Source organism: Oculina patagonica, chromosome 3 (genome assembly GCF_052425735.1).
Source record: "Oculina patagonica isolate OP01 chromosome 3, crgOcupat, whole genome shotgun sequence".
NCBI classification, from domain to species: domain Eukaryota; kingdom Metazoa; phylum Cnidaria; class Anthozoa; order Scleractinia; family Oculinidae; genus Oculina; species Oculina patagonica.
In genome coordinates this window covers 10,041,719-10,066,629 of record NC_135760.1, presented here as the reverse complement: position 1 = coordinate 10,066,629, position 24,911 = coordinate 10,041,719, and the positions used below count along the sequence as shown (strand labels likewise).

The following is a 24,911-nucleotide window of genomic DNA, read 5'->3' as shown; positions in this document are numbered from 1 at the left end:
TTTATTTTCACATTATAAAGTTCGTTTTAAAATATAATTTATTTGTTTTCGCAGCAAAAGCCAAGTCTAGTCGGTTGATCAAGTGCCGTTTTGGTACACTTTGTTTACGAACACGAGGAATTCCCGATTCTTATTATGGAATCATAAACCAGCACCAGAATGACGCGATGGAATGGCGTCATTTTGCTAAGCAACGCCAGAATGACTTAATAAGGATACGTCATGTTGCTATGCAACCTCAGCTTGACGCAATGGAAAAAAAAAAAAAAAAAAACATCGTTCGTCCAATTAGCAACGCGAACGATGAAAAAAGGGTTACGGACCGTTCACACAAAATGCGGGCTTTGAAAAATTAAACAGAAGAAAGGTTTGCTTCTAACTTGTGTTCTATTGAAGAGTTCACTTCATTTCACGTCAAGAAAGCAATAACCGCTCTTAACAAAACTCAACAAGACGTAAACACTACTCGAGAAGACTTGGGAAGGCGAAGAAAATCGAAGATAACTCCGCTGTTGCAGTAATTATTCTTACCTCTGTTCAAGCTAAAGAACCTTAAAGATTGCAATGAATACGAGCCCACCTTTGTTCAAAGTTTACTAGAATACTGGTAAGAAGGCTATGGCATTTGTTTAACGGTATATTCATTGATGGGGGAAACTTTTTGCCATTTATATGATTACAATAAATCTGGTCAACAAATCGATCGCGAGTCGCACACTGCCAAGATGGAAATGACTCGGGCAGCGACTTGATTCAGCAGTTAGTGACCTCTGCCAATGTTAGCAGACAGTTGACGTTAAGAACGTTGAGAAATCCAAACTTTAAACTTGTAGTGTTTAAGCCAATTTAGAATTTAAAATACTTTTAACCATTTTCAGTTTTGAATCACTTTTCGCCTCAACGCCGTTTTGTGTATTTTCGCTTGTTTGTATAAATCATGGCACAAAAGATCTCAGTATCTATAAAATAAACAAATTACACCATGAAAAATGCTTTGCACGATTTTAATTCACTAGTTGAGTTGTATCAGAAAACTCACTCGTTCGCTACGCTCACTCGTTCGTTTTCTGATGATACTACGACTCAACTCGTGAATAAAAATCGTACGCGCGCATTTTCCATGGAGTAATCTCTATATATCCTAATCGTAGATCTTCAGATGAAATCGGAAAGGTCAGATGGCCTTTGGATGATAATCTTCATGAATCATGAATAGCTATGTATCTGTCTGGAAGTCCGCGGAGTCGACATTTGTTTTCAAATGTATCTGCATGCTTGCAGCAAATCAAAATTGTTTATTTTGATAGCTTGACTAATTCTTCATTTAAGTATGTATACAAAAAAAAGGGCGAGATTTTTTTCGCTATTCGCTATAAAAATAATAAAAACTAAAAATGAACTACCTTAATTTATACACGGTTGTGTTTTTTTTTTTAAGCTGAAAGCTTGTGGGCCGCTTATTCCAGATCGAAAAGGAATTTGGAAATTTTGGTTTTTGTAAAGGGAGGAAAACCGGAGAACCCGGAGGAAAATCCTAGGAGCAAGGACGAGAACCAACAACAAACTCGACCCACATATGACGCCAAGTTTGGAAATCGAACCCGGGCCACACTGGTGGGAGGCAAGCGCTCTCACCACTGCGCCATCCCTGCTTCCCCAGCTATTGTTTTATTTGATCATGACCACAGTAAATGATCCTTATCGATATACAAAGTAATAAACGCCAACCATCGATGTAATTTTTGCTGATGATAAGTCACGCAGTTCTTGTGCGAGTATTATCAAATTTTACGGGATAGAGTCACAGAAAAAAATGTATAGGAAAATGCCCAAAACAGTGATCTAACAACTTACATGTATGCATCACGCGGTAACTTTTATTGTGCATTCCTTCTATACATTTATTAAATAGAAAATGCCGTTACTTAGACCCCTTAGTAACCGAGGTGGCCTCATCTATAAGCCTGGTGGTTTCCTGGCGGTCTCCTCGCCAACCTTACTGTTAAAATTGTATTAATATTAGTAATTTTGAAGTGGCTAATAAAATGATGATGACGATGAACCATCTTGTTAAACTACACTAATTAATTTCGATATACTTTAAAGCTTAATTTTTGATTGATGAGCAAGCACGACATTTACCAAGTTGTCACATAAGTCTGTTTAACAATTATAAATACTGTTACAGCTTGAGAAATCTCTGTTTTTAGGACACGACTATTCATATCCGTTTTGTTTGTATGTTCTGGCTGTTTGTTCACCTATAACAGGGAAACAAAAAGTCAACATGTTAACAGACCTTAACATCTTCCCGGCAAAGGGAGTCTGGCGAAAGCTTTTACATAAAATGAGTAAAGTCAGTGAGGATTTTTTTAAACTTTACAAAAATCTCCAACACATTTTTATGAATGAAAAGTGGGAAGAACTCAAGACAATCGCTTTCTCTTGCTTGCCATTTTCGATCGGAGTGAAACTCGATTTTGAGGGAAACGATTTACTTTTAAGAAATATTCGAGTTCATGAAAGTTATTCCTGAAAAAGGAAAGGAAAGGCGAGAAATGTGGCACTTCCCAAAACCTATAACCTGGACGCCCTCTAACCTCGCTAACCCCGTGTCTGCATGGGGCTAGCGATTCCAAAGAAAATTTGAAAAGACGAAACAAAGAGGTTGAACAAAATACATGAACATTATGCTTTACTTTAAGCATTTTTTAAGCGTATAAAAAAATCCAAAATAACTTAAAGCTGATTTCCAGTCCGTACTGCGCAGACTCGGGGTTTGTTTTCGTTTTTGTTTTGAATTCGTTGAAACGTTACACTTCGGTGACAGCATACATGAAGTTTTTTAGTCCGCCATTACAGTTCGTTTCGTTCCAGATTTTCCGATGAGCTGAAACGTCGGTTTGAAATAGCGTCAAGGTTCTTCTACTCGTTATTATTTGTTCTGCAAGGATATCTGGCGTTAATAATGAAGAAAAAGGTAAGTTTGTCGCGGAATTTTTAGTTTTGCTTGTAAACATTTCCTCGTGGTGGGCTCACATAAACATTGCAGCCGAGATTGCGCAGTACGGACTGGAATTCATCTTTAAGTTTCTAGATAAAAGACTGACTTCTCTAGATCGGCTGGCAATTTAAATTTGAAGTCAAACATGTTGGCAATAACTTTTACGGCAATTTACGTAAAATTGGGAAAAACATATCTAATTGCACATTACCTGTCCTCAGTTGATTTTTTCTAAGGTGGGACTGTCTTTCAAAGTTTCTCATCTGTAGTGAGTTTATTGGGCCTTCCCTGACGGGCAGTTTGACTTCTCTTCCAAGAGTGAAGTGCCCAAATACTACTTCACTGGCCATCAATGTACACAAAACAAAGATAACGAGAAAAGAAGCTTGTTTCTTTGCGTCTACCATTTTGAACTCTCTAAAATCTAACTGAATAAAGTAAAACTGTCAAAAACACACATAGAAATTATAAATTGGCGTTGGCACCTATCAGACATGTCAGATATTAATTCAGATTACGTTCAGGCCGTTATTAGAAGGACTATGTCTCGGATTTTAATAGATATTTGAATAGCCAAAATTTATATTTGTGTCGTAGGAAACTTTAAAAACGGCCCATTTTTATTAACAATTGCTATTGTAGAGCACTAAAACTGTTTTAAAGTGCGTTTAGCTGCGGAAAGTTTGGATGGAAATGGATATCGATTGCAATTTGAAAACGTTAGCCAACGTTTTCAAGTTGTTTCCAGGCGCCTTTAAAAAAAGTCGATATTAATAGCCGAAGTTTGATTTCTATCTCCAAATAAAGGTTATATTTTGAGTAAAATGTTCATAGATAATGTTTTTCACGGGTAAAGTTGCCTACCACTTAATTCAGAACAGTTTAGACCAAAAGTATGCGATATCCCCGAGACATAGTCCCTTTAAAGCGCTAGGAGACATATCTCTGTCAACGAACCTTTAAATTGTCTGAGTGTTTTCCAAGCAAGGCCAAGTCTTCAAGTGAAAAGTGTTTTGCTGACTTAATTTTTGAGTTTATATCCATTTCTTTATGCTTAGAATTTGACTTTTCTCTGCCTTGTTTACATTATCCAGGTGTAATTTTGTAAGTTACAACTTTAAATTACAACTTAAAAGATTTCATTTATGACTTTGCTATTGCAATCGGAAATTAAACATAAAATGGTGTTAGGTCTTCAACAATGGTTCCACTTAATTCTTTTATTGATATTTGAACTAATGTTGCTGATATCAACAAATTAAACGATTTTAATATTATCTACCGGATTAGCTTAGTTTGAGTTTTAAAATTAAAACTCTCGATTATTTACTTGGTTTTAAAACCAAGAATAAGAGAAAAGAGAATAAGATTAAGATTAAGGTTAAGAATCTAAATAAGATTCACGAAAGATGTTTTCTTTAATAAAGTTTAACATCTCTCTCACAAGGAAATTGCCTGTTGAACAGCCCGCTCCAATTATGTGCTATTCAATCATAATTTGAGTTTGATCAAATTTCTTTTTTCATTCAAAGGTTAGAGTACAATTACCTTCGGCGAAAATGTTTCGTCGGTTGGATATTACTCGACATCCGTAACGCTTTCCTGATATTGCAATTTATGGTTTGAAAAATGGTCAAATGTCGTTTTCAAAAACAAAACGACATTTTTTAGTTTATAAAACATTTTCTGCATAATGCCATAACATATAAATTCAGATATAAATATACATTAAGCGAACGTTGTATTACTAAAAAAGACATACTGTTAGGTTATGCCAAAAAATGTTTTACAATTCGTCCTTAAAATGTCATTTTCTGTTTGAAAATTTTCATTTAACTAACTCGAATATTTAAAATTTTTACAGTTAAAATTTTGACCAATTCTCAGCTATCAGTGGAACCAAGAGGAAATTCAGACCCTCACTATTGACCAGCTGAAGCGAAGTTAACATTTCCTAATGATATGTGCAATCAAGAGAGGATGAATCTTGATGCAGTCTGCTGAAAAAAAAATCACACACAGAGCTTTTACTGGGTTTAAGTCGATTTCCGCTGCAATTGTGATTGGCGGTAACATTTAACGGAACGTTTGTTCCAATTTTGAACTTCAACTGTTCAAAGTTCGAGTGTTATTGAACGTTAATAAAGCGTGAAGGAGAGACGACAGAGTTGACGAGCATTGACGAGAACTTGAATAATCGAACTAGTGAATTTGTACAGGCGTTGCATTTGATTGCTGTAATTTGGAAGTCGGTGAAGAAAAATCGAGGCGAGTGTCATCTTACAAAATGGCTACCACAGAAGACGTCACTGCGTGGTGTGACTCACGTGCATGATCAGAGCTCAGTGTCCAAATCAGTTTTGTCGGCAAAGTTTTTCAAAACTGGCGGGTCACAACAAAACAAAAAAGTTCAGCTTAATTATAAATCTACAGTAAAAAACAAGAATTGTTCACCTTTGAAAACATATAGTCTAGTGGCTTAGCGAAATGATCGTGACACACTGGACAAAAGTGCCAAACTTTGTATCCAGTTTCCTTGGGATATAAGTATTTAATCTAGGATGGGTGCTCAAGAAAAAAACTTTCCGTTATCGTATAAAATGGAAAATACTTTTCATCATTTCCCTGCTGTGCTTGGTAACCAGGCTTTTTCTTAAACTTGTATTTGCGACAGTTTTGAAGGGTAAAATGACTCCAAATCAATGCAAGGATTTTGTACACATGAAGCCTAGGACTAGTTAATGAATTCCTGATCGGTGCCCAGTCCAAGCCTCTCTTGATTCTTGATTTTCTTGCATATATCATGAAATACGTTGCCTGGCTACTAAGCTTTTGTTATTTTTTTAAGAAAATACCGTATTTTCTTGATTAAACTCCGGAATCTTAAACGCCGGTCTCGTATAAACGCCGTGTAGAAACTGCTTATTTTTAAATAAACACCGGAGGCGTTTGATCGAGGTCCTGGTGTATATTCGTATTAAGAAATGGTTTATTGTTCCGGCTCAACTTCTCTCATTAAGCATTAAACAATAGTTCTTTTGTTCTTGGTAGCGCTGAGGAACTTTGGCCGAAGCTAAGCGGAAAAGCTCGTGACTAACCGGAAAATTTTCGGTATGACAATTTTGCTTCATTGGGGGAGTGGGTAGCGTAAATTTGCACTAGTCAGGTCAATTTTCATAGGTGTACCCTAGGGAAAATTTGACTGTCGGTGTGCCCGTCGGACTGATTAAGAAGACGAGAGTCCAAAAAAATAACCCCTATGTGTCTCATTCAGACCACCTAAGTCTGAATAAAAAACGCCTGGTATTACTCGAAGTACGAAAACAACCACGCCAAACTGTTTATTCATACTTGTGAAGGCGCGAAACAACGCTTTGAACTTAATTGAAACCACGCTTAACTTTTTTTGAGGACCCGAACCCACGCTTTAAACACGAAACTTTGATCTACTGTTTATTGTTACTTGCATTTGTGAAGACCCAAACCAACGCCATGAACACCAAATTTTAACTTTTTATTGATACTTGTAAAGACGCGAACCAACGCTTTGAACATGAAACCTTGCTTATCGTTTGATGAAACTTTGTGAAGACGCGAATCATCGCTTTGAACACGAAACCTTGCTTAACCTTTTTTACTAAAAGAACTAATTAATCCGAGTGTCGGCGTAAAGGCACAGTGCGCTAAAACGGTGCATAAAATTTAGCATCCTTGACTACTATATTTACAAGTAAAATATCCGCAGCCATTCAAATAAACACATAAATATAAAAATATCACATATGAATTTTACTTTTTTTAAGGATTTCTTCGAAGCTTAACAGGGCTAAAAACGATCGATCTTCTTAGGATCGGTCAGGACATATCTTGCCTAATAAATCATTAGGCTAAAAACATCCATAGGTTTCCTCACTAACAGAATCCAAAAAGAAGAAATTCTAGCATGAACAGTATTTTTCTTTGACTTTGTAGATGTACGATTTTGCTATATTTTTTTTATTTGCGGTCGCCTTTGCAAGAGTATAATATGTTTTGGAGCCTTGTAATTTGCAAAATGAACAGGAACGGTTTTGAGTGAGAACTATCCTCATGAACTCGTTTGGCATGGCTTTAGAGCACAAAAACGCGAGCAACCATACTTACTAGATCAGTGTTAATATTGCAAAACTTGCCACAAACATGACTCACCGCAGTGGGATTTTCTCGTTCAGGTGTTTTCTTCTTCTGTGATAAACCTTCGTTACTGGTTAGCTCACTGTGAAGAACTGAATGCAATCGGTGGCTTTCTGTGCTTTACGTGGCCCTCGATAGTATACGTATCGATCAAATATAAAATTGGCATATGTCAAGAACGAAAATTGTGTTTAATTGCTGGTTTCAGCTATCTAGACTAACTGGCGCCAGTTGGGCCTGCTTAGTTGCACCTTCCCATAAATATAGAATTTTCGCCGAGTTAAAAAAAAACTTCAAACTCTCACTTATCATATAGTCTTCAACAAAAGTATAAGCAGCCATAGAGAGAGTGAATACTAGCAGTTATTTTTGTATTTTAAAACTCAAATTTAAGGCTAAAACAAGGCGAAATTAACGCTCAAAAAATTTTCTTAAAATAAATTAACAAACACTACGAAGTAATGATGACGAAGCAGGGGTGCCAGTTGTTACCTACGAATATCATTAGTTAAGTTCAGAAGGCTTTTGTTGACATCTTAAATTCAAGGATACATAAAGTGACTGTTTAAAAGCACATAGTAAATGAAAAGGACAGTTTATGTCAACTAAACTGAATTTTAAGGAAAATACGTTTTCCTCAGCAGACGAAACGTTTATCTGAATTGTCTCACATGACATGGCGCTAATTGTTCACCATTACAGATCACGAAATGAGAAGGCGATCAATGTTGTTTTTTCTAACGAAACCGGGTTTAGCGAGTAATAAATTATTTGAAATGAAACCTACTATTTTGAAACTAGGAAACTGTTTCACGATTGCAAATCACAATTTTTGGAGGGTGGCGATATTGGTTTTGAGTCGATGCATTATTTTGGCGAATTTCGGATAAGCTGATTTTTTCCCATAGCAACATATTCCCATTTTACAAAATTTAAAAGGTCTGTAATTGATCCAGTGCTTTGTTTGCTTTTGGGTTCCAAGTAGGGATAACGAAGGAGGTTTGTTTATGGTTACATTTAAAGATAATTGGTTAAGAGTAGTATGGTAAGGACCGAATTAGCCGTTTCTTTGTGGAATTAATTATTTTTTGTGGAATTAATTAAGTGACGTCATCAAAAATGGGGCGTAAGTGACGTCATCAAAAATGAGGCGTAATCTAAAACTAGAAAAATGACATCATCTCGGGGCGTAAGAGGGTTGGGGTGTAATCTAAAAATAAAAAGAAATACATCATTGTGGCGTAATCTAAAAATAGAATAGTGACGTCACAATACCCCAGGGGTAAACGTCATAAAAATGATGAGATCATAATTTTAAAATAGAATAGGGACAGTATTGCCTTCATCTTGTTTATTGTCGCAAAATTAAATAATAGTTTGATATAGGTTAAAGAATATTAATCTGCATTCAGAAGTCTTTTTAAAGGCAAAATTATCGGTATATTAAAGCTTTGTGGAGCAGCCGACCGAAAAGTCATGGGAGCGATTATTTCTCGTTTCCATTCTAACTCGGGCAATAGTTCGAATATACTAATGTATGCAGGTTGGCGCAATGTTTTGCTGTGATAGACCAAAGTCGCATTTTCATATTCCCCGCATATTTGGATCATCTCTGCTAAGTTTTTGCTTTATGTCCAAACTAGAAATCCTTAATCGACTAACGCCAAGATAGATATATTGTACGCAAATGCGAATCAACTTAAACTAATTAGGGCTAAATATACGGGACTCAACAGTTCACTCGCACATTGTTGTTTAACGGAATTACGTTTGTGAAGATCCATGATGTCATAATTTAACTTTCTACTCCATGGCGGTAGCGGTTTTTTCATCATTTCCTCAGTACAGGCATGAGTATTTGTTTCGGTCAAAGTTTTTAGCATTGTAATTATGCAAACTTCTTGTTGCATAAAAACGTTTACCCCTGGGGTATTGTGACGTCACTATTCTATTTTTAGATTACGCCACAATGATGTGATTTTTTTATTTTTAGATTACACCCCAACGCTCTTACGCCCCGAGATGATGTCATTTTTCTAGTTTTAGATTACGCCCCATTTTTGATGACGTCACTTACGCCCCATTTTTTATGATGTCACGTACGCCCCTATGACGTCACTACTTAATTAATTCCACAAAGAAACGGCTAATTCGGTCCTTACCATACTACTGTTAAGTTCAGGGAAAGCTTTTGTTAATGTTGACATTCGAGTTTCAAGGAAAAATAACGTGACTGTTTAAAAGCACTTAGTAAATGAGAAGGACAGTAAATGACAACCTAACGTGACTTTTCGAGAAAATACTTTCTCGTAAACAGACGAAGCATTTAGCTGAACGGTCTCACATGCATGACATGGCGCTAATTGTTCACCATTACAGATCACGAAATGAGAAGGCGATCAATGTTGTTTTTCTAACGAAACCGGGTTTAGCGAGTAATAAATTTTTTGAAATGAAACCTACTATTTGGAAACTAGGAAACTGTTTCACGATTGCAAGCAGTTCAGAAAGCTTTTGCTGACATTTGAATTTCAATGATACATAACATAGCCGCACTTAGTAAATACGACAAATGGTTAATACTGCAAACCGAGTCCTAACTAACAATGAATTTGCTATACATGTGACCCTCCACGGGAAAACAGGGACAAAGGTGAAAGCATGCTCACAACACGCTTCCACTTTAAAACAAAATATCTCGATTTTTGCACGATTTAAGCGTGTTCAGAAACTTGCCTCATTACTGATTTTTTTTGTTTCACAGGACACGCTAACACAATAAAGCGTGCGCAGCAGAACAAAGAAACATACAAAGCTAAAAAACAAAAGCTGCGTGCGAAATAGCACAACACGCTAAGTACGCAAAAAAGGTGCCTTGTTCATTTTTTTTCTTCGTTGCTTTTTCTCGTGACCAATAGGAGTCGTGTTTGGCATGTCAATTTTGTAACATCTTGAAGCATATGGATGACCGAGGGGGAATGGACACTTCAAATCTTCTGAAACTACGTAAACCCTTTATAACTAATTGTTCTTTTTTAAAATTTTTGAAATTTTACAATCCCATTGTAGCTTAATTGGGTTATGATCTAGTTATCACAGTAATATTTGGGCTTAAACGAAAAATACCAAAATTACAGTCAGGAGTTGACATTAATACTCTTTATAAATTCTGACGCTGACTTATTTGAGCGTAAACAACGCTCATAATGTGCTCAAGACGTTTCGACCGAGAATCTTCGGTCTTCTTCGGTTGTTATCATGGCATAAAACGGCTTTTTAACGGTTTCACATTGTACGCGCGCGCGTCGTGTCTCAGACAGCAGCGACACTCCAAATGATGCCGCAAAATCGTTTGTTGTTCTACCCTACGTGAAAGGCGTAACTGAAAGAATCTCAAAAGTTCTACGCAACAACGGAGTCAAAGTTGGCTTTAAACCACTTAACACGTTACGCACACGCTTCCCCAGACCGAAGGACAAACTCACAGCATTCCAGTCTAGATGTGTAGTTTACAGAGTTAACTGCTTTGACTGCAATTTTACCTATTATGGACAAACGGACAGAACGTTAGCTACTCGAATTAAAGAACATCAAAGAGCAGTCCGTGTTTGCGACAAAAACTCTAAGATCGCGCAACACGCGAACACGTTTGGCCATGATATGGATTTCAATCATGCAGCGGTGGTGGACAAGTCAGGCGATTACCACAAGAGGCTTTTCCTAGAAGCGTGGCATTCGAAGAGGGACCAGAATGCGGGAAATGAACACATAGACATCCCTGATGTATATAAGTCACTTACATAATGTTCATAGTCTCGCGCAGCGTTCGCGTGTATTTGTATTAGTCACTCGCGCGCGCGTACAATGTGAAACCGTTAAAAAGCCGTTTTATGCCATGATAACAACCGAAGAAGACCGAAGATTCTCGGTCGAAACGTCTTGAGCACATTATGAGCGTTGTTTACGCTCAAATAAGTCAGCGTCAGAATTTATAAAGAGTATTAATATTTGGGCTTAATATGATGGGAACCTATCAGGAATTGATTAACTAGTCCTAAGCTTCATGTGCACAAAATCCTTGCATTTATTTGGAGTTATTTTACCCTTCAAAACTGTCGCAAATACAAGTTTAAGAAAAAGCCTGGTTACCAAGCACAGCAGGGAAATGATGAAAAGTATTTTCCATTTTATACGATAACGGAAAGTTTTTTTCTTGAGCACCCATCCTAGATTAAATACTTATATCCCAAGGAAACTGTATACAAAGTTTGGCACTTTTGTCCAGTGTGTCACGATCCGGCCCAAATTTTGCGTTAAGCTACTAGACTTACTAGGCTCGTGGGCCACTTTTTTGTTCTAAGTTACCTCATTTTGACGACATCTGTGATCTACAACTGAACAGATGCATGGATTGTTAAACTGCATATATGTTCTGGAAAACGGGGAAAGGAGAGGGACTTGTCAGTATTTGGGAAAGTCTGTCTATTTCCTTGTAGAAATCTATGGCTCAATCCAAATTGTTTTCTGTCGACGTTGTTTTACGCTTCAGCTATTTTAGTTGCCTTTATGACTATTCTGCGTTACGTTTTTTATTTACAACAAAGTAACAAACTGAACTGAAACATGGAGTTGTCGTGGTTTTTGTTAACATCGCACGTGCTTTTAGCTAACCAATAAGCAACGGTTGCACAATCCCCCCCCCCCCCCCCCCCTTCACCCCCGATAAAATCACCGCCGGCTAATAAACCGTCTGAAAAATCGCATATGTAGACAGGCCTTTATTATTATTGTGTCAGCTTTTCTGTAGCCTTATCTAGTCTTTTGCCGTTATCTTTTTTAGGTCATCTAGCATTGTTGCTTTGCAAAGGATAGCTGAGAACTGCATGTACTAGATTTTAAATCAGATGCGCAAAACCATTGTTGTATGTCATAAACGCGGTCATTGCCTGCTTAAGTTTAGTAATGCTATGACTATTCTTCTATTCTAAGTCGGTAAAGTGAAGCTAGGTGTATCTTTGCTATAACGTGTTTCTATAGGTCGTCTCCCACGGTCCCACCCAGCCGGCCCTTCTTACTGATTCCTTAGCGTGAAGCGTTTAATAGCATTTTTTTCTCCGCCTGGATGCGATGCTAGAACTTCGCAGGGTTACTTCTTCCCCCTGCATTTTTATGCTGGTAACCATTTATTCGTCTACGCAAAGAGAGGCACTTTGGAAATAAACTAGCTTGACCAGGAATCACCTCTCCATCGGGAATCCAGCTCACTTACTACTCCTACTACTAGACTGCGGCGCCTCACACAGAACATGTTTCTAAAAACTTCGTTTTGCCTGTAGTTCTATTAACGTCTATTTTACAAAGTTAGTCTAAAAGCTTGTAAATTCGTTTTTAATTAGGTTGTCGTCACAGGCCAAATTGTCTGCGGAGTTGTTTAAGTCGTGACTCTCTGAAGCATGTTCCTCGCAGGACGATCCGCTGGACGCTGATACTGCAGTTGCATCATAGTAGGGCTGATCTTCATCCACCTGGTTTATGTCCAAATAAGGTGAGTCCCTTTGCATCCAGTCCTCTAGATCTTGACACAGCTCGGTGAATGTTGGCCGCGCATCAGGATCGTCTGCCCAGCACCGCGTCATTAATTGATAGCTGCGTTGAAGGAGAAATGAGACATATTAGCACCTTAGAAACCAAGAGCTCATACAAATATCGACCCGGCACCTTTCACGAAAAAATTATGTAACTGAAAAATCGCGTCCTTCCCCCTAGGATAACAAAAGAAAAGTTACTTACAACTCCTCTGAGCAGACATCTGGTTTTTCCATTCTATATCCTCTTCTTAGCAATCTCATAAGTTCTCTGTTTTTGATGCCAGGGTAAGGGTTACCTCCTAATAAAGAAATTCTTTCAATTTTATATCACCTTTTTTATGTAGCTTTTAACCTCAGTGGAACAGCCTCCTCCATACAAACAGAGAAAAGGGACAGGCCAAAATGCACTCTAAAACGACTTAAGTTAGGCTTTGGTTTGGTTAAATCTCGATGCTATTTCGTTACAAACTCCTTCCAATAAAATGATATAGCCTTGAGCCATATGTTACGAGTAAATTAAAAAACTTACCAAGTGTCGCAATTTCCCAAAGCAGAACGCCATATGACCACCTATTGTACACACAAAATAAAAGCCTTTACAATGGAAAAAGTATATACAATTCCTTAGAACGTAACGTACTGACTTCTCATTAAAAATCTCAGTTTGATATATTTTCCTTTTTACCAAGTGATGTAAACATGGCCGTCAAGCGACGATTGGTTTTGGTTTTTTCGTGACCATCAGGATCACATTTAAGCAGAAGTGTCATTATGATGCGCGCAGACCATAATTTTCTCTCTCAGCTACATTAGCCGCCAATGCAGTGTAGAAAGATAATATCGAATTTGCCGATATACCTGTTTTTCTCGTTATAATGACACTTCAAAAAAGACTATTGACTTGAAAACTGGGTACAACATAGTTTGGACGACCCGAAACTCTTCTAGCGAAGCCTGGCAAAAGTGTCGTCAAAGTAGAGACATTAAATGCAAGTTATACTTACACGTCACTTTTTGTATTGAAAAGACCGTCATTTATGGCTTCAGGCGACATCCACTTTACAGGAAGTTTTATGTGTTGACCTGTCATGTGATACACATTCTCTCCCAGCGTACTTCGCGCCAAACCAAAATCAGCGACTTTGACAAGCTTCTTTTCGCAGACTAAGACATTGCGAGCAGCGAGGTCCCGATGAACAATACCCTTTCCTGATAAGTATTGCTAAGACAAAAATATCGTTAGTCTGTGCGGATAGTTGCAATCAAAAGACATCTAAAGGGAAACGGCTTCGGGTTCTTTGGATAAAATCAACTAACCAAGATCAACCAACGCGCTTATCAATTACATTGTCAATTGAAACGACGTGCAAACGGCATGGAAATTTCCGTACATTCGAGTCTCCAAAGGAAAATATACCGGATACCTAGGGCAAACATTCAAATCTTCCAAGACTCAAAAGATATTTTGGGGTTTTAGAAAATGCTATCATAGGGTATTTACTTCGTTCGATTTATCATAAAAAAAATTAAAGAACAAAAATGTTTCACTAACCATTCCCTGTGAAATTTGCCAGGAAAAGGACATCATGTCCTGCGGGGTTAATGAATCGTCTCCACCTTGTTCTTCGTCACACAAGGACTGAGCGCTGTTAATCCTTAAGTCAGTGCTGCTGTCTGCCTTCGAGAAAGCGACGTTGACTTCACCAAGGTCATTAATGCCAAACTCATAATTCTGCAGTGAGTACGGTAAGAAGAAGTTAATTGGTAGCCGTGATATACAACTAAAAAGTACTTAGGTCTACTTTGTGATGTTATGCCTTTATTACATTACTTCAGTAAAAAAAGCCTGGCTGCCATCATTGCATTGCTAAAGTTTATTTGGTGTATTAGGTGTAATACCAAGTGAAACATAACTTACAATGCCGGCACTTTCCTGATGCAGTGATCTTGGTGTGCTAAGCGGGCTCTCTCGTACCTGCACGTATGTCATATTGGTGTCTTTCATCTGGAAATCAGGGACCGCAGATCATATATTAATTGACATTTGTAAACCGTTTTTATGTATCTTGTTCCAGGACCTCAGATTGCTGAGGATGGGGCAATATACACGCCCAGCGAGAAAAGGGGAAAAGGTGGTAACACGCCACATTTCCTTAGTTTTACTCAATTCAATGACCTTGGGACAGTGAAAATATAGAAAAAAACACTTATCTTTCTGTTTAACAACTTACTTTAAAATAACATGGAATGACTAGTCAGAAATGTGAGGCTCTTGTTAACTGGATTTATTGTATGCTACAACTTTTACCTTTTTTCTCCGCTCCCTCAAATAAGAAAGCAAATCTCCTTTCGACGCAAACTCCACAATGAGAAAATTTGGCGAGGACTTGATGCAACAGCCAATCAAACTCACGATGTTCTTGTGTGAACCAACCGCTTTCATCAGATTAATCTCATCTAAGAAATCGTTCTTCTGATCAGGAGTGGCATTCTCTGTGAAGTTTAAGCATGAAAAGCTTGCAATGAAATAGCATCCGGACATGAAATGGGTAATGTATACTCATAAGCTGCGGGCAAAGTACTTGTGGGGCGCAGTTAGAGGTTATCTTAACTGAGAACTTATTTCGTGAAGATCTTAAGGCATGGAACGCTACTCCATAAACTTAGGGTAAAGTAACTTTGCTTCAAAGTAGCAGTGTCACTAACATTTAGTGCTACTTGAAAATCCAATTGAGGTGTTGGTATTAATTGGAAAACAACTAATAGTGGCCTGGCCTTGCTAACATGTACTGTACAAGTCGTGAAAATTGTTAAACTGGGCCCGGTTGTTTAATGCACGATTAAGCTAATCCAGGATTAGCGTGAAATTTGGTTTCAATTTTTTAACATTTCTTTGAGGATTTCTGTTTATATTATCTCTCCCCCAGTTTTGACGTGGACCAATCTCAAACTTCACAAAACATTAGCTATGGAAAACCCTTCTTAACAAGAGAAATTAAAACCTCGATCGTCTTTTAATCCTGGGTTAGCGTTAATCGCCTTTCGAACAACCCGGCCCAGAAGTGTAGTTACGGGCTGGTATTAAGGAAGTTGCCTAAAACTTGAGAAGGGCGGGCCGATGTTTTCAAGATTGACAGTTTACTTGGAAAAAAAAATTCTTAAAAAATCTTTGATCACGGTTTAGTCACATCTTTAAAAATGAATTTATTGCCTTTTTTTGTTGTTCAAAGGTTACTTTGTTGATCAGTGAGTGCTCCCTATTAATTCTAGCATCATTCACACAGAAACGTAGAGGACTTCTCGTAACGCTATCCCTTAAACAAGGTTTGTGTTTTAATTTAGCTTAAGTTTGAAACGCCCATGTCCACTAGTTTGGCTTTGCAGCTGTGTTTATATTATTTATTGTTTTGAAACAAGATTGTCACTTCAAAAAAAAATAACACATAGTTTGCGGCCCCTGTAGGTATGAAAAAAATATTCCAAATATTCCATGCAAATTTATCATAATTTTTTTTCCCTGCCACACAGTCCTTGGTAACATACCTTGTAGCATCTTCACCGCTACAGTTATAGTTGTTGATTTTGCTATCTTCTTTGATGTTTTATGAACAGACGAACCATGTGTCATACACGAAGGGGTTTTCATAATTCCTTTGCACACTTTACCAAAGGCACCATGACCGAGCTCTTCACATATAATGACGTCATCACTCTTAATTTCCCACTTATCATTCGTCGGATTTTTCAATTCTATCTCTCCTTTGCCGTTATTTTCCCTGCAACATAAAAATTCATTGAATTAACCCTTGGGTTTTAGTGGCTGAAACCAAAAAAAATTCCCGAGTGGCACAGAGTGATGTAATGGTTAAGAACAGAAACCTATAGCGTTGTAATTTCCACATGAGAAGATGGTGTTTATTTAAACCTATAAACAAGAAATGATTCAAGCCTGCTGCAGCTTATTTAGAAATAAGTGAAGGTAAGTATACAAATATTCAAAACAAATTGCGTAAACCTTTTATTCCTCCTTTTCCTCCAAATGCAACAAGGAACAGCGAGTCCAATGACCCAAGCCGTCACACCACCACTGACAGCTATCACCACGATCACTAACGTAGATAACCTGCTCGCATCGGTGCTGCTAGGACTATTTATACCGGGTGCTCTTGACGGACTGGTAACATTTTGCGGTGATGTGGTAACTATAGAAGCAGTTGGTACTGTTGTGTGCATGCTGGCTGCTGTTTGAAGGCCTGCTGTTGGTGTATGGTTGGGAATATGGATGACAGAATCTAAGTCAGAAAAAAAAGGAGAAAGGTTTTCATACCCTTACAAACACTTAACATCAGTTTAAATTATCTACTAACGTTGAGAATACTTTTACAATTCTTCTTTCAGTTGTATGGCCCACCTGTTGTTTGCTGAAAAATCATAAGCGACCTTCAGATCAGAGTACGAGTACGAATTTAGAATGTCCATCCAGTTACGTTCCCAAAGCCCTCACTCCGCCCTGTAGACTTGCTCCAAGTCGCTCGTAAGCAGGAAACCGCTGGATACGGAAACGGAGGGCGCGCGTGGGCATGAGAAACAAAATGGCGGAGCGTTGCGGAACGAGCGACGCTCGTTCCGAGCCATTCCTCAGCAAGTGTCGCGCGCGCGTTCACAGAAATAAATCCCGCGCGATAACAAAGGTGATTTCACTCAAATGGTCTTTCTCGCTTAATTTCAAAGCGATTTTATTTAAGTAACTATAGATGCAAAGATAAAACGAGCGACTTGGGGCAAGTCTATCCGCCCTGTTGCTGGCCAGTTGGTAAGGAGACTATCGGTATGAGATTCGTGTGAAATGTGATAATCAAAAGCATAAGCACTAGGTTTGAAAGTCGTAGTCGAACTCCGACTTAGGTCCCTATTATTTAAGCCGTTCCCGATTATGATTTCATTCAAACTCATTCAAAAGAGAAACTGATCTTGACCAAGTGGACCTTTGGTTACCCAATTTTTACCGTATTATTGTCTTTGGATCGGACAGTATCGCATTTCATTTTGGGTCAGAGTTTGCGTTGAACCGATGCTTCGGAAGGATATGTAACATACATTCCTTTTTTGCTGTTACTTCACGTTGGCTAGACCACTCATCTTTTATGCTGTTTCCTTCGACATAAGTTGTCTATTTTGACGGCGAATAAGAAATGTTTCTTACCTTTAGTGATGTTTCTCCGGCAGTAGATTTTGTTACTTTCGGTTGTATGTCCTATGCACATGGCATCTTGTGCTATATAAGAAAACTTTGTATTATTGTTAAGAATGAAGACTCTTGGCCAAGAGGAGTCGTCATAGCTGGGAAGAAACCAGCCCTCGTGGTAAACGTTTGTACATCTCCACCATTTGTTGGTCCTGCCGCCATTGCTGGACGAGGCCAAAAAGAAAACATCGATAACAGAACTGTCTTCCACTTGTACCGCTTGAAGTTCGTGTTGGTCGCTCAAAATCGTCAAGATGTCGACTGCTTCTGCTATGAAGACTCCATCAAGATAAAGCCTGATGATGTGGGTTGCCGTATCTCCGAGGATAGATATTAAAGCTATAAAAGGAATTGTTTACAATACCCTGTCATTAGTCCCGCGTCGAAGACTGCGTTAACAGTCAAAGGAGTTGAAATTGAACGAAATAACTTCAACAAAGTTGTAACAAGGTTATGGCAACAATGGAACGGATTTTTTGAGGTGCTTTTTACACTTTTTCGCCTTTCAAAATTTGTTAATTTTGGTAGGTGAGTGAAGCGGCTAGAGTAGCTCGAATTTTCTGTCCGGAAAAAAATATGACTATCTACAAATCATAAACAAACAAAAAAATAGGCTCCTTTTTTTACTGACTTCCTCAGTGTGGCATGGTTGCTAGAGAGACATCCCAAATGAAAAACATAGAATGAAGGCACAGAAATCGAACTTAAGAATGGCTTAAGAGTGAGAAAATGCAGATAAAATTATGATAAGATCAGACTTTGAGGAAGAACCCGTTAACAAACTGAAAGCCGAAGTGGCCGGCGTCGAGAAAGTGAACATGATAGTGTTTCAGCGGCACTTACTTCTGTTACTAGCTGTCTCCTCCGTACTAAAGCGCCGTCTGCAGATAAATCTGCTTGCCTTATGATTTGCTGAACTAATCCATCTAATATATGGAGGAATCCCCATCACTCCATACGAACCAGTGTTATTGTATCTAACGTACGCATATGGCCATGCATCGTCGGTGAAATTTGTGTCCTGCCATCCATTTTCTGTGGTATTGGTCTCTTTGCATTTCCAGCTGCTATCCGTGACCACACCGTTACTAAATATGCCAAGGAATCCACCGTAGCCCTGGTGATTGTTGTGAACTGACACGGTAATGGTTTTTGTTGTGCCGGAAAAGGAAAACCACCTTGCGGCTCTCCAGGAGCCGCTGTTGTAGCCGACAAGACGGCCGTCTGCGAAAACAGTGAGGTTATCGTCACCAGTTAAAACGCCAACAAAATCTGCAAATAAATAAAAAGAGTAAGGCAAGCTTGCAAGGTTGCATAGACGGTCTAGTGCGCAAGTTCGAACTCATGTTTACGGCAGTTCTAGAGTTAAGAAACCTGGGAACCCAAAGGCATCAGTATTTAGAATTTGCAGAACAATTTCATCAATTCACGCATATGCATTTGTCAAACAGAGTTTTCCCACACAAAAAAACTTGATTATATCTTGTCTATTACCTTTCCTAAACTGTATCAGCTGCCTGAACGCATCTAAAACTGCGCATGCACCGTGGTATGGATGGTCAAACATGTCAAATGCGTGATACACATTTGTTTAAACATGATTGAACTCATTCACAGCTCAAGATTAAATCGCTGACAGAGAAGTTATGTCATCTACGCAGTACAAGAATGACCATATATCGAGGAGAAATCGAGTTTTTTTTACCTGTTGGATTCGATTGGTTTGACAAAGTGATCCGTGTACACAGCCATAAGATACCAAGGAACATTCTGTTTTCAGTGCTCCGACGCCGTTTTCAGTGACTGGAACTAGAAAAAAAATTAAGTCGTTTAATTATTTGTATCTTCATGCTTGTAACTTATCTTTTGTAATTCATTCTTCTTCTTGTATCTTTATTCTTGTGATTTACAGTTGTTGTTGTGACATTATAAGAACTTTATAAGAGGTGATCAAATCATCTCTGTCACGTGGTTATTGTAATCGTAACCATACAAGCAGAAGTAGTCAAGCGAGCTCTCTTCACTCTACCCACACCCCCACCCTTATCTTAGCCATGTGTTTTTATAGGTAGGGTCTTTTTCACCTATTTTATTTGGGATTGGATTGCAGTTGTTTTTAAGCAGCTTTCTGGCCATGCAGCCACATTACCAAAGTTACTTACATTTTTGAGCTACCGTGAACGGCTTCCTTGTTTCTTCATTTTCTCTTGTATAAAACCTAGACAAACTGTCGCGTTTTACAAGTAAACCAAAGCTTTAAACAAAGCATAGCCTTAAAAAAATCCCTTCAAAATATAAATAATCCATCGAGATCGCTGTCAGCATTTACCAGAAATGTAAAGCCGCCCTTTGCTGTCGACATTCATTGAAGAAATATAAAAAGGCGACGCAAAAGTTTTCAAAACCATTGTTTCATGTGCAGAAACACACAGGCGGATCGGAGCTGTCAAACTTGACATGTTGATCATGACGCTCTAAACGTTAATTGGTTCAGTGAAAAACGTGACGGTTTGTCTAGACAAACATAAATGTTTTACGCGTGAAAAAATGTGGAAAAACGTTGACCGTTCACGGTAGCTCGAAAATGGTAGTAAGCCACAAAAAGCTTGTCTATATGTTGTCTTTCACATTTCCCAGCAATCAGTTCAAGCCCAAACAATAGTGTTCCTTATTAGGCTATTGACATGTTTATATATAGGAACAGCATAAAAGCTTTCTTGCAAAACATATGAACCCATAAAGGAAGTTGATAATTTTGCCTTTCCGACAAAACTTGTCTCCAAGTGATCGCTGGCGCTAATTGGAATTTGTGCTTGGAACTCGACATGCTGCGCGCACCGAATTTTTCTTTAGAATTTGCTATATTCCTTGACGTTCTCTTAAAGCAAAAAGCTAAGGATGTTTTGAAAATCAGCCTTAAAGAAGATTTCCAGTCCGTACTGCGCAGACTCAGGGTTTGTTTTCATTTTTGTTTTGAATTCGTTGAAACATTACATTTCGGTGATAGCGTACATGAAGTTTTTTAGTTCGCCATTACGGATCGTTTCGTTCAAGAATTCACGATGAGCTGAAACGTCCGTTTGAAATACCGTCGAGCTTCTTTTTACTCGTTATTATTGTTTTGCAAGGATATCTGGCGTTAATAATGAAGAAAAAGGTAAGTTTTGTCCCGGAATTTTTATTTTTGCTAGTAAACATTCTTCTGTTTGTGAGACTCACAAACATTGCAGGCGGAGATTGCGCAGTAGGGACTGGAAATCATCTTTAATATTCCATGATAAGAAGGCGAAATAATGTTAACTTGAGTTTCACCATACCTTACGTAAGGCTCAAAAGCAAAGATCCCAAGAAAACAGTGATCTGATCGCTGTGGCTGTACCTATTTTGAGATGGGTAAAGTTGCCAGAGACCGTATACGTACTTGAAAAGGGGGGGGGGGGGGGGGGGCATTGGGGCCTGTAAGAAACCGAAAAACCGCACAAAAAAATCATGCAAAATCGAAAAACCGTGAATTTCGATCAAAACCGAAAACCGAACATAACATTCCAAATTCCGAAGCTGTAACCTTTATTGGTACCTCAAGATTTTGAAAGAAGGAAGAAAATAATTTTTTAAAGTCTTGACATTTTTGTTCATTAACATGCTTAAATTACACTGCTCTAACTTTCATTGTAAACATAAAAGCAGGTTTTCTTTCTACCAGTTTGATCTCAGAGAAAATGTAAACCAAATTGGAAAAACCGTAAACCACAGCAAATACCAAATCCGAAAAACCGCTAGTATTTTTGCCGGAAACCGAAAACCAAATGCTAATAGAAGGAAAACCCGAAAACCGGAACAGACACCAAAACCGAAAAACCGCGGTTTTTTTGTTGCAAAAACCGAAAAACCGATCTAAAAAATGGCCAAAACCGAGAAACCGAAAACCCCAAAGTCCCCCTCCTTGAAGAGTGTATTCCTGTACGAACCTTGCTGCGCTCTCCCTCAGTACAGCTCTATTGTTTTCTGTCGAATAGAGTCAGCAGGGTCATATTCACTCAATGTTGTAATTACTGTTACTAATGGCGACGCTGTTCGTGCCACGTAATCTAAATTTTCCCTTACTTTATTGGTTAATTACAGCTCAACAAAAGCGTAAATATTGTCATTTCTTTACAACCGCAGGGGAAACATGCCTTAGAGCATCCCTGCACCGGCCCAACCGAACTACTAAATAAGTACTTTATCATGCCACATATCTTGATCATTGTTTGGTAGGAGAGTTCTGAAAATATCATCATGAAAGCAAATTAAAGGACCCTAGTCAGCCACGCCTTTGTTTTTGTTTACATGCGAGAATTTCGGTATAATATTTTTTCGCGGAGCGTGTCTAAAGGAAAGAAATCACCGTGAAACTGCTGAAAGTAATTAAACAGACTTCTGGTGCAATAAGATTTCGCTTCACCATACAGTTTTCATAATTTCGTTGACATCGAAAATGGCGGGGCTGAATAGGATCATTTAAGGTTAACTGATAAATTTCACTCTAAACAAACAAAAAGAATGATAGAATAACTAGTCAAAAATAAGCACCGATAATTTTAAAAAGAACTTGTGTCAGTTTAAGACCTCAGTAAAGCAAACGCACAAGGATGGACGGGGGTTTCTTTTCAACATGCGAAATGTCCGAATTTAGATGGCAGAGAAAATGGCGGAGGCTGACTAGTATGCTTTAAGTCTGCGTTGGTCTGGAGGGCTATTTTTGAAATAGCCCTTCCCTTACCTACGTCAGTTCTAGTAATGTTTCATGGGATTGCGTCAGCAATTTACGGTATTCCGGTTTTAAAAGCAGTAGGTGGGTAGTGCCAAGGTTATCGAATATTTTATTTTTCACTTTTTCATAATATTAGTTTGTATCATTATCATCTGCTCTAACAAGGTACATTTCCCCCTAGCCTGGGGACACTTTATATTTTGATGAAAAGCAGTGAATATAATAAGAACATTTTGTAAACTTAAGATGAATAATTTACACAGTCATTTCAGTAATGTAAGAGAAGATTATTTAAAATACTTTATGCATGGTTCAGCATGGTACAGCAAATGCACTGAGAAAAACGGTTATAATTAAAAACGGACGGATTGGTTAACTTTGCGGTACTTATAATTTATATTCTATTCAACACTGGAACAAGGAATTTATAAGTGGTTGTTATGAATAAGTTGTGGAAAACTAGCAAACCAATTAGCCATGTTCAAAACGAGCGGGGAACTGGGCACGAACATATTTTCTCTTCGTTACAAACATTCAATATCGATTGAATTGAAAAATGGGGCACGTCATCTGAAGGTGCATCTACAAAATAGTAAATTTACCAAATTTGACGGTTATTGGTTCAAACCCAAAGGCATGGTATACTTAGTTTGGATTGGAGGGACAGGCGTCCTCCAATCCATACTAAGCACTCTTATTTTAAAAGTGTACCATGCCTTTGCGTTAAAACCAATAACCATCAAATTCAGTAAATTTACTAATTTTTGGATGCTCTTTCAGATGACGTGCCCAATTTTCAATTCAATCGATACTGAATATTCGTACCAAGAAAAAATATGTACGTATCCAGTCCCCTGCTCGTTTAGGACATGGTCAATTTCGGATGAGTTATATCTGAAGAGAAACAGAATAACATTCTGTTTTAATTATGTTCATCGATGGGACATGAATAAAAAGATTGAGTAGGTAGATTCTGGAAAGCTGTTTATCTCTTTTGCTTAACATTTTCAAAAGTGTTTAGATCTACGTCTGTTTTTAGCGTTTTGAAAAGTTTCAGTTTCGGAACAAATAGGGCAACTAATCTTATTTGTTTGGCATTGTTGATTTCCAAAAAAACATGTGTCCAAAGGGGCTTTTAAAAATATTCATTGACATAAACTGATGTTATTCCTTCAGGGTTATTTAAGGTCGTGGAACTAAGAAGTGCGTACAAGTGTCGAAGAAGTCAGAACGTTAACGGTGACCATATTCAAGATAAACTGAAAACTGGCGTACAGTTTCATTCGAAATGTCCATTGTTACTGCGCTCTAACACGCTGTTGTTTCTTTTTGTCAAATCTTTTTTTTTTCTGTACGAGGGTGACTTTACAGATTTGACAATAGGTTTTACTTTTTTGTGATTGGTCGAGCTAAAATATGGCTGCCCGATATTTTCCGGTCAATCAAATTTCATCAGGAAAATAGCAGGTTTCGAGATCATGTAAAGAGAAAACCACAGCCGGGCAACAGTACCTAATCCATAAGCAAGAATACACCTTCAAGTTTTTCGTACCCTGAACAGCTTTAGATAATACATATATATATCCTGTCTTTCAATTAGTCCGCCAACGTCCCCACGCAAATACAGTAAATTATGCAATGCCCAATTACATGTCAAAATTGGTTTTTAGGGCTCCAAAATTTTACATACCTTTTAAAAAAGTTCTGATTACACCATGGGTACTGCTATGTGTTTTTCCTGAACTTTTATCCTCGCGAACGTTTTCACTCTTTTATTCTTTCAGATTTATTTCTTTGTGTTGTTTTTACAAGATCATTGCACTGAGATACACGCAGCAAAATAAATCGAAATGAAATCCGAAAAGGAGTTAAGGAGGTTTAATAAAAAGTGAAGTTGGCTAAGGGACAAGTTAACTGACCGTAATGTCATATAACTCTCCGCTCTGTGTACATTTGAAAACAAACAAAGTGAAATGAAATATCTTTCCAGTGTAACAACTCGGTGAGTGAAACTGAGGTAGCTGGCTGGAGAGTATTACGGAGTACGTTTTAGCCGGTCTGGGAAATCTTCTGTCTTACAACTGTACTGTCTAGATTTTTTTAAAAATAAGGAACACATTTTTATTTTGGTTTTACTTTCACTGAATG

At 38.0% G+C, this 24,911-nt stretch overlaps 1 protein-coding gene and 1 long non-coding RNA gene across 3 annotated transcripts; both read right to left on the bottom strand.

The window, feature by feature from the left end:
- Positions 1 to 1,864: 1,864 nt before the first annotated feature.
- On the bottom strand, positions 1,865 to 7,293 carry LOC144646471 (uncharacterized). The gene is made up of 3 exons (XR_013569412.1): positions 7,193 to 7,293; positions 3,216 to 3,432; positions 1,865 to 2,261 (listed from the first exon to the last, which is right to left on the bottom strand). It is a non-coding gene; the product is annotated as an uncharacterized LOC144646471 (long non-coding RNA).
- Positions 7,294 to 11,935: 4,642 nt separating this feature from the next.
- On the bottom strand, positions 11,936 to 24,590 carry LOC144646407 (uncharacterized). Of its 2 annotated transcripts, none has more exons than XM_078505987.1 (13): positions 24,454 to 24,590; positions 19,716 to 19,819; positions 18,854 to 19,282; positions 17,969 to 18,349; positions 16,781 to 17,057; positions 16,309 to 16,541; positions 15,074 to 15,258; positions 14,684 to 14,770; positions 14,318 to 14,497; positions 13,770 to 13,987; positions 13,295 to 13,335; positions 12,968 to 13,064; positions 11,936 to 12,823 (listed from the first exon to the last, which is right to left on the bottom strand). In XM_078505987.1, the coding sequence occupies exons 2-13, from the start codon at positions 19,777 to 19,779 to the stop codon at positions 12,544 to 12,546; spliced, it is 2,472 nt and encodes an 823-aa protein (XP_078362113.1). In that variant the 5' UTR covers positions 19,780 to 19,819; positions 24,454 to 24,590; the 3' UTR covers positions 11,936 to 12,543. The 2 variants fall into 2 exon arrangements, with proteins under 2 accessions (XP_078362113.1, XP_078362114.1); XM_078505988.1 differs by having other exon boundaries at positions 16,781 to 17,021.
- Between the last annotated feature and the right edge of the window lie 321 nt (positions 24,591 to 24,911).